The following is a 10381-nucleotide window of genomic DNA, read 5'->3' on the forward strand; positions in this document are numbered from 1 at the left end:
TAATGAGAAGTAAATTTTTTTTTTCTTGTTAAACAAGTAAAAATATGATACTATTGATGTGATTATTTAAGGATGGAGATAATATATTACTGTAATATATTCTTGTTTACTTATGAATAACAACATAATCATACAAGTTTTTTTAGGAACACTATAACAAAAGTGCATACCCGGCCATACTATTGCATAAAATTACATTAATTATAAATAGAAGGACATAAACATTAAATAATAATCACAACATTGTGATAACTTAAAGAGTATGTACATCATAAAACCTTATAATATACGCAAAAAAAAAAAAAAAAAAAAAATACTGCTATATATTTTACATCATTTATTTGTATATGATAATAACACATTACTACGTATAAAAAAAAAAATACAAGAAAGATATGTTTTCATGATAAACAATTTTTATTTTTTACACCTTTTCATGATAAACAATTTTTATTTTTTACACCTTTTCATGATAAACAATTTTTATTTTTTACACCTTTTCATGATAAACAATTTTTATTTTTTACACCACAAAGATTAGTTTGGATGACCTCTTATAATACATGAAGACATGTACTTCATTGTATATACTCCGTACTTCCATAGTTTATTACTTTATACCTTGTCCAAATAAAGTTCATTAACATCATTTTCCAAGTGGGATGTTTCCAACTTAAACCAAGACACTATTATTTCCATACTTTGTAGACTTTTCAACACTCCAATTTAGAAGTTATACTACGTGTAACGGTGTAAGTGTAATTGGGGTAAAGTAATGTTACATTGATATTACGGGCATGTTCACATTTACTTAAGTTCAGTTCAACTCTAATCAGTTCAGTTCAGCTCCTAATTTCCCTCTCTCATAAAATATTCATTTCAACTCAGTTTAGTTCAATTCAGGTTCAATCAGTTCAGTAAATATGAACATGCCCTACATTGATATTGCATTGGAGCTTGCTGAGATCTTAAAGCCTCGAGTCAAGGCCCTTGACCATAGGTGGAGGTACAGATTCTGCCCTTTTTTGTGATGGAATGATGCTTCCTGGCATCACCGGTGCAGCTCAATGAATAATTGAATACCCCTTACTAACGTAATTATTGAATATTACAATGACGATGGTCTAATTGATAAGTAAATGTATTACATGTTCATACTGGTGCAATATAAAGATAAGTCCCTAGCTACAATTTGTACCTCGTCCAATTTACGTTCACAAATGTCATTTTCGAAGTCGGATGCTTCCCCCCAACACACTGCAATTCAATAATTCATTGCGGTGCTTAAATAGTACTAGTACTAGTACTATAGTTGAACTTTGTAGACTTTTCAACACCCCACCTTTTTCAGTTTTCACTTGGGTAAGTCTCTTAGAAAGAAGACAAAATGACAAAGTGGGTTTATTTCCCTCAACTTAAAGGGTATATTTCTAGGGGTGAAAGTTCGGTTTGCGGTTTGGATTATAGCCAAAACCGAATCCAATCCGAATTAATTCGGATTCGGAAATCTCAATCCGAATCCAAACCGAATTAAGATTCGATCAAATCCAATCCAAACTGAATTAATTTGGTTTTTCAAATTAGAATCCAATCCAAACCGAAATTTGTTCCCTTCTTTTGCAACATTCAAACCCGAAACTCGAATTTCACCCAGAAAATTCCTACAATCATTTTTTGTTAAATACATTCTTTGTGAGATAGTAAAATATTGAGAAAAGGAGAATTGAGAATTAGTTTTTTTTTTAAAAGTTTATATATGAAAAGGGAAAGTGGTTGGATAATTTGAAAAAGAAAATGGGCTACAAGTATTGGGTTGAAATTCGGTTTGTAATTCGGTTTTCGGTTTTTTTAAACCCCAAACCGAATCCAATCCGTAATCCATATTCTTTAATTTTTCCAATCCGATCCAATCCGAATTTAAAAAAAATCCAAACCAAATTACTAATTCGGTTTGGTTTTCGGTTCGGTTCGGTTTTAATCCGAATTACTTTCACCCCTATATATTTCCTTCTTGTTAAATTGCAAAGTAATTACAATAAAAATGCAAAGTAATTCTATTTTTAAAAAAAAATGCAAAGTAATTACAATATTTATTTAACCAAGGATTAGCGTAATTGGTGAGGTATTTACCTCAAAACTTTGAGGTCACAACACTCACAAGGTTGAATTCTTTTAAATATCTGGCCCATACTAGACTAATTAAGAAAATACCAAGACAAATTTGACAAAGTCAAACATGGGATATTTTTTTTCATATATTTGTCAAAGATTATTCATATTTAAAGTTTTTCTATCTTCAATTTTATTTGTTCATTAGCTCAACTAAGACCTAAGTAAATCTAATTATATTTTGATAAAAAGTCCCTCGCCTAGGGTTAAAAACGCTCTCGTCCCTCGTCTAGGGTAGTACCGTTTTCGTTCGTTTTTCAGTGGTTTTCCAGATTTCTTCATCGAATTGTAGCGAGTTCTGATTGTTGTGCCCTGTTTCTGACCACCATGGATCCGAATATCTTAGAGGAATTGGAGAAATTGTGTTTGACAGAAGAAGAAAACAAGGTTATTGGAGACGACCTTGAAACTGGTGATGATGAGGATACTAAAACCAAAATCTCACTGACTTTGGTTGGGAAACTCCTTACGGGTAGGCCTTTCAATGTTGAAGCTATGAAGCGAACCCTTCTCAATGTTTGGAAGACTCGAGACAATGTTGCGATCAGAATGGTGGAAACAAACCTCTTTGTGTTTCAATTCTTTAGCGTGGAAGACAAGCAGCGGGTTCTGGAAGGCTGCCCCTGGTTTTTTGATAAGAAATTGCTCCTTCTCACAGAAATCTTTGGTGATGAACAACCCTCAGAGGTTAGATTTGCCAAAACTCCTTTCTGGGTTCGAATTAGGGACGTCCCCTTCAATAAACGTAATGCGGATTTTGCTTATGAAATTGGCGAGCACTTGGGAGGATTTCTAGAGTTTGATGATGCTGACCCCTTGGGTTGGGATGAATATCTTCGTGTTAAGGTTTCAGTTGACATCACTAAGCCGCTTCGTCGGGGAATTAAGATAGCCAATGGCAAACTCTCTTCAAAGTGGTGTGGCTTACAATACGAACGCTTAGCTGACTTTTGTTACTATTGTGGGAGGATGGAGCACACTGACATTGAATGTCAATTTGTAGAAGACTCTGCTATGAAGAAAGGGGCTGTGTATGAATATGGCCCTTGGCTTGGAGCGTCGCCAAAGAAGACTACAAAACTCACTGCCTTGGACCGAGAGAAAGAGATGGCATGGCTGTCTCGTCTCAAAGGTCACGGTACTGTCAAGCTTCCAGGGTACAATGACCCTAATGCGATACGCAAAAGACCTCCTTATGTGGCTCGAAAGCTTTTCTCCACACCCCCTGTGACCCCGAATTCTGATTATCTAGGGGCAAATTTGGAGAGCAATATCAACACTACAGTTGCTACTTGTGTTCCTGACCAAGAAGCGCTGACCAAAAACTCTCAGGAGATGCCTCTGGTTCCTGATCAACATCAACCAGCCCCAAGTCTGGAATGGAGCTCACTACTACCTTCACTACCGCCCAGCCCATGCTCTTGGTAAGTGCAACTAGTGAACTTGATAAACAGGAGGAAAGTTTTCAGCCAGGGAAGCAAGATACTCAGGTGGCAGCCAGGAAAAAATGGAAAAGACTTGATAAAGATGTGGATGCTTCTATGAGGGAACACATGACAGTTGCTGGAAAAAGGAAATTCAATAATGAAGTTACAGAGCTTGTAGTGGATGCAAATGAGATATCAGTTGGGAAACGATCCAAATCTACCCTTGAGGTGTCTCCTTTCTCTACTAGTCCGGCGGAGGTTGACATGGATCAACCCCGCCATGTCCAACGAGTACTCTATGTTGGAACTGCCGGGGGTTAGCAAGCCCTCGAGCAGTTCGAGCACTACGTAAGTGGTGCAATTCCCTAGGTCCTAATATTTTATTTTTGTCAGAGACTATGATTAATAAAAAAGATGCAGAAAATAATAAAAATAGATTTGGTTTTCCGTATGCTTTTGGTGTCAGTAGTATTGGTAAAGCTGGTGGCCTTTGTATTTACTAGAAAGATGATATTGATTTTTCATTGGTTTCCTTTTCCCAAAATCATATTTGTGGAGACATTAAAACAAACTCGAATGAACAATGGCGTTTTGTTGGTTTGTATGGTTGGCCCGAAACAGGAAATAAATCCAAAACCTGGTTTCTCATTCGTCAGTTATGCTCGGATTTTGATGGTCCGATTTTATTTGGGGGGGATTTTAATAAAATTTTGAGGTATGATGAGAAGGAAGGGGGTGTTGAATCGGTGAGAAGAGCTCTTCCAGATTTTCGTGAAACTTTACAGGACTGTGATCTCAAAGACTTGGGGTTCGAAGGTCAATGGTTCACGTGGGAGAAAGGCACTTCGGTTCAAACCATCATCCGTGAGAGGTTGGACAGATTCGTGGCTAAAAGCTCCTGGTTCGATCTTCACCCAATTCATTGTGTCGAGAATTTGGTTCGGTTTAAGTCTGACCATTCCCCGATTTTTCTGAAAATTGGGGAGCATAGGAAGAAGAAAAAGAAAAAGAAGAGGGGTTTTAGATTCGAGACTGCTTGGCTCTTAGATGGAGAATGTGAAGAGGTGGTTCGAAGCTCCTGGCAAGACTTTGGTGGGAGTGTTACTGACCGTGTCAAGAATGTAGCAGGGAATCTCAAGTCTTGGAGCAGTAAAAAATTCAAAAAATTAGGGAAGCAAATTGAGGATACAGAGACGGCTTTGAAGGAGGCGCAAGGTGTGAGGATTTCTGTGGAGTCGATTGCAAAGTGCGCTGAATTGGAGAAAAAATTGGATGACCTTTTGGATAAGCAGGAGGCTTACTGGTATTAAGGGGTGTTCATAAATCGGTCCGGACCGAAAAAATGGATCGGACCACCCCAGACCGAACCCGGACCGGACCAGACCGAATTAATCGGTCCGGTCTTCGGGTCTTGAAATTCATTTTTCCGGTCTTCGGTCCGGTCCGGTCCAAAACCCTATAAAAACCGGTTTTGGACCGGACCGATTTTTTTATAAAAAATATGTGTGAAACCTTAAATAACGTTTAAAATTATCCTTAATAAGCTTAGAATACTTTAACTTTATAAGTTTTTTTGCACTAAACATACAAAAAACGACGCAAAAATGACGTTACAATATCGTTTTTCCAATATTTTTTTTTTGTGTTTTCCTTGACTATATTAAAAATTAATATTCTTTTTAAAAAAATTCTTAAATCGGTCCAAAACGGTTCGGTTCGGGTTTTGGACCGATTCTTTCGGTCCGGTCTGGGTTCGGTCATAACTTAATCGGTCCGGTCTTCGGTTCTTAAAATTCTAATTTTCGGTCTTCAGTCTTATCCGGGTTGGTCCGGTCCGGTCCGGTCTTGGACCGATGAACATCCCTACTGGTATTTGCGTTCAAGAGTGGCTGAAATCAAGGATGGAGATAGAAACACCAAATATTTCCATCACAAGGCTTCTCAAAGAAAGCAACGGAATGAAATAAAGGGTCTCTTTGACAACAATGGGTCTGGCAAGAAGATGAAGATACTCTGGAATCCATTGTCCAACAATTTTACCAGACACTTTTCTCTTCGGACATGCCATCCAATGAAGCTTGTGACATAGTTCTTGATGCAATCCCCACTAAAATCACTCCGGATATTAATGCATCACTTCTCCGACCCTTCTCGAAAGAGGAAATTTTTACAGCTCTGAGTCATATGCACCCCTGCAAAGCCCCGGGTCTTGACGGTATGCATGCTATCTTTTATCAGAAATTTTGGCATATTGTTGGTGATGATGTTACTCGCTTAGTTAGTAATATTCTACAGGGTAATGAGTCCTTTAGCTCTATAAATAATACTAACATTGTTCTTATTCCGAAAGTTAAGTCCCCTTCAAGCATGGCGGAATTTAGACCCATTGCCTTGTGTAATGTTATTTATAAAATTGCTTCGAAAGCTATTGTCATGAGATTGAAGGATATCCTCCCTGACATTGTTTCTGAGAACCAGAGTGCTTTTGTTCCGGGAAGACTAATCACAGATAATGCCTTGGTAGCTCTGGAGCTTTTTCATACTATGAAAACAAGGTGCAAGGGGAAGAAGGGTATGATATCGATGAAACTGGATATGAGCAAAGCGTACGACAGAGTAGAATGGTTTTTTCTGGAGAAACTTCTTCTGAAAATGGGTTTTGCTGACACATGGGTCGGTGTGATAATGGACTGTGTTCGAACTGTCAATTATTCTTTCATAATCAACGGTGGGGTGTGTGGCTCGGTCACACCATCTCGGGGCTTGAGACAAGGGGATCCTCTTTCCCCTTACTTGTTTATTCTCGTTGCTGATGCTTTTTCAGGTCTATTGCGGAAAGCCATGGAAATTGGTGCCCTTCATGGGGCTAGAGCAAGTAGACAGGGACCGGAAATTTCTCATCTTCTTTTTGCGGATGATAGCTTACTCTTTGCAAGGGCCAACCGAAAGGAATGCTCAAAAATTGTTGAAATACTCAACACATATGAAGCAGCATCCGGGCAGAAAATTAACTATGATAAATCGGAGGTTTCTCTTAGCAAAGGGGTCACAATTGCTACGCAAGAGGAGTTGTTAGAGATTCTAGCCATGAGACGAGTGGACAAGCATGGGAAATATTTAGGCATACCAACAATCATTGGTAGGTCTAAGAGGATGGTGTTCGAGGCACTTAAAGATAGAATTTGGAAGAAATTGAATGGGTGGAAAGAAAAATTATTGTCAAGAGCGGGTAAAAAAGTGCTTCTCAAATCAGTGATTCAAGCAATCCCTACCTATCTCATGGGTGTGTATAAATTGCCGGCAGGGATTATCCACGAAATTCATAGTATGATGGCTCGCTTTTTGTGGGGTAATAATGATGGGGCAAGAAGAGTGCATTGGAAGAGTTGGAATGACATTTGTACTCCAAAATGTCTTGGGGGCTTAGGGCTACGTGATTTGAGTGTCTTTAATGATGCTCTCCTCGGCAAGCAAGCATGGAGATTCTTAAGTCACCCAAATTCCCTCCTTAGTAGAGTGCTTCAAGCTAAGTACTACACTAGGGGCTCTTTCCTAGACGCAAGGCTCGGTTGGTCAAGTAGTTTTTCTTGGCGTAGCATTTGGTCTTCCAAGACTCTAATCAAAGAGGGGCTGCTGTGGAGAATAGGGGACGGGTCCTCAGTTAATGTTTGGCAAGACCCTTGGCTCAATTGTGGGGAAAGCAGATTTATTTCATCTCCTACTGTCGACGAAGTGCAGCAGGTCTCTGATTTGATTAATCACGAGTTGAGGGAGTGGGTATCAGGTCTATTTTTAATGAAGCTGACTGCCGCAATATCCTTGCACTTCCTCTGAGCTCTAGAAGCACGGCTGACGCTCCATTTTGGGCTTTCTCTATAGACGGAAGATACTCTGTTAAGACCGCTTATTTGTTGGGTAAATCGTGCAATCTTGACAATTTTCACAAATCTTGGGTCGACATATGGAAGCTTGAAGTCACACCAAAAGTCAGACTTTTTCTTTGGAGAATATGCACAGGTACCCTCACTGTCAAAACTTATTTGAAGCATCGGAATATGGTAGATTCTGATGATTGTCCTTGGTGTGTTGGATGCCCTGAAACACTTCGTCATGCCCTCTTTGACTGTCACACAATTCGTGACTTATGGGAGGAGTGTGAATGTAGTGCGCTTGCCCAGTGGCCGCAAGGTATGAGCTTTATTGATTTTTTCGAAACCTGGAGCAAGCACAATTCAAAGCTACAATGTAGGGGTGCTATTCTGTTGTGGTACATTTGGAATAGAAGAAATGACAAAGTTTTCAAAGGGGTTGACACGTATCACCCATCTTTGGTTAATCGTGTGCAACGTTTAGCAACAGATTGTGCTACTTATGCCTTGAAAATATATGGGTCTGCAGCACCAAGGAAGAAGAAAAGCCCAAAGACATGGAAGGCGCCACCTACGGGGATAACTAAACTCAATTGTGATGCTTCGCTGCGTGAGGATGGCTGGGTTGGTCTTGGGGTTATTGCAAGGGACTGTCAAGGGGAGGTAGTGTTTGCAGCCACGAGAAGAGTAAAGGCTTACTGGCCTCCTGTCATTGCCGAATGCAAGGCTGCTGCTATGGCTCTAAGGTTGGCTAAGCGCTACAACATCTCTCGCATTATTCTTGAATCAGATTGCCAAGTGCTAGTTGACAGACTCTGCAAGGGAACCATCTACTTCTCTGACTTAGATTTGTTGCTGGAAAATCTTTTTTTGCCTTAGCTCTAATTTCGATTCTATCTCTTGGTGTCATGTAAAGCGGGAGGGTAACACCGTTGCTCATAATTTAGCCCGCATTGTGCCTTTTGGTGTAGAACAAATATGGGAGAACCATAGTCCTTGTGAGGTTGCTCCATACATTTTGATGGACAAATTAATAATATAAGGCACCATCCGATTTTCCTCAAAAAAAAAAAAAAAAAAAAAAAATCTTCAATTTTATTTTATTTTTAATAGTATTTTCTATCTTCAATTTAGTTCTTAATATAACAAATAAATAAAAAACGAAGACGACTGTTTCTAGACCATTATAATAAGAAATTTACATCATAACCATTACTTGAAGTAGCTGTTTCTAGACCTGAAAACCGCCGCTTGAAGTATTGGTTTTCAACTGAAAACCACTACTTAAGTCTTAAAGTAGAGGTTTTAAGGTCTAAAAACCCTCTGAATCGGTACGTGGAAAAAAAAAAAAAAAACCTCTTAATGTGCGTATGTGAAACAATAAACTAGAAATATAAAATAAAATAAAAATTCGTACTGAAACTTGGATGAGTTAATATCATTGTTGAGGGGAACGACTTGCAAAAGTTTTGACACATAGTTTTAAAAAAAAATGCATAGAATAAAGACCAAATTATAAATTTAACGAATGCCCCAGGGGCGTTGGATAAGATACCTAAAATTAGAAACATTAAATTATAATGAACATTAATTACACCGATCGACGCATGATTTTGTCATGTTTTCCCAAGTTAATACCACTTTAGGTATTATTTTAAATGCTTATCCAACGCCCCGGGGCGTTCGTTAGCAAGAAAAATTGAAATAGTAAATTAAAATAAACATTAACTAGATGTAAGCCCGTGCGATGCACGGTTCTAATAAATTATTTTATTTAATTTAAAATTTTGTATATTTATGAATATCATTCATTAAATATATGGATAAAATTTCTAATATCATAAGATAATTTTTTAATTTTAACACTAAAGTTATCTTTTGTTGTTTTATTAATTTTATGTGACACTTGAATTTAAAATCTCAAACCTTATTCACTAATTTTGCTTATATGAAAATTTAAATTTTTAATTCATAAAATAAATGACAAATCTAGTTTTTTTTTATTGATCAAAATAAGTTTTTTGCCTATGTGTTTATGTAATATACTCGTTCTGTTTAAAATGGTAGTCTCACTTATAATTGTTTAACTATTAAAAATTATGGAAAATTAGTCATGTGAGATTTAGTTTTATTCGTCTTAGTCTTTTGCCTATTCGTTTATTTAATATACTCGTTCTGTTTAAAATGTTAGTCTCATTTATAATCATTTAACTATTAAAAATTATGGAAAATTAGTCATATGAGATTTAGTTTTATTCGTCTCGATGATTACATTATTAAAATCAAACTTTTATAATATTTGCTAGGAAAAGATTAAAAATATTTGCGATAAAAAATTTGCATCCATATAGATAATTATTACTTAGTGTTTTTTTTTTTTGTTTTTTTTAAGAGAAGATAATTATTGGTTTTTAAAAATAATTTAAATTTTAATTATTCTCTATTCGTTGTTTTTACGTATGTGTCAAAATTCTTAAATATTATTTGTCACTTTTGCTTAGGTGGCGAGTAAATTTTTTAATTCTAAAATAAATTATTAATCTAATTTTTCATTGGACAAAATAAGACCTTTTCTTATGTGGCGCGCCAAATGCTCTTGAAAAATGCCTACTTTATTTATATATATTAGATTACATCGATCAGCGCGTGATTTTGTCATGCTTTTCCAAATTAATATCACTTTGAGTAACATTTTAAATGCTTATCCAACTGCCGGGGGTGTTCGTTAGCAAGATCCTCTTATAATATAAACTTATAAAGTATAATTGGTGGGGCTATATTTAATTGGTACTAGTTGGGAAAAAAAAAATCATCAAAATATTGAAAGTGAGGTTAGTGCGAGGAAAATATAGAATAACATTGGCCCTTTATCAAATATGAAAGAGCTGCAGTTAATTAGAATAGGTGAAAAGAAAA

At 36.9% G+C, this 10381-nt stretch overlaps 2 protein-coding genes across 2 annotated transcripts; both read left to right on the forward strand.

Annotated features, from left to right (window-relative positions):
• The first annotated feature begins 2496 nt into the window (after positions 1–2496).
• Positions 2497–4906, forward strand: LOC145605622 (uncharacterized). Its single transcript, XM_081661694.1, has 3 exons — positions 2497–3513; positions 3624–3887; positions 4100–4906. The coding sequence occupies exons 1-3, from the start codon at positions 2497–2499 to the stop codon at positions 4904–4906; spliced, it is 2088 nt and encodes a 695-aa protein (XP_081517820.1).
• A 2745-nt stretch (positions 4907–7651) lies between these two features.
• LOC145605640 (uncharacterized) lies at positions 7652–8344 on the forward strand. Its single transcript, XM_081661715.1, has one exon. The coding sequence runs from the start codon at positions 7652–7654 to the stop codon at positions 8342–8344; it is 693 nt and encodes a 230-aa protein (XP_081517841.1).
• Positions 8345–10381: the final 2037 nt, after the last annotated feature.

The sequence above is a fragment of the Chenopodium album genome, chromosome 2, assembly GCF_948465745.1.
Source record: "Chenopodium album chromosome 2, dcCheAlbu1.1, whole genome shotgun sequence".
Taxonomy (NCBI): Eukaryota; Viridiplantae; Streptophyta; class Magnoliopsida; order Caryophyllales; family Amaranthaceae; genus Chenopodium; species Chenopodium album.

Excerpts from the sequence above, each read along its gene's own strand:
- LOC145605622 (XM_081661694.1), top strand. The coding sequence starts at position 2,497 with ATGGATCCGAATATCTTAGAGGAATTGGAGAAATTGTGTTTGACAGAA. Across the intron at positions 3,514-3,623 it reads ACTCTCAGGAGATGCCTCTG|GAGGAAAGTTTTCAGCCAGG; the intron begins GTTCCTGATCAA and ends CTTGATAAACAG. Across the intron at positions 3,888-4,099 it reads AACCCCGCCATGTCCAACGA|AAAGATGATATTGATTTTTC; the intron begins GTACTCTATGTT and ends TGTATTTACTAG.
- LOC145605640 (XM_081661715.1), top strand. The coding sequence starts at position 7,652 with ATGGTAGATTCTGATGATTGTCCTTGGTGTGTTGGATGCCCTGAAACA.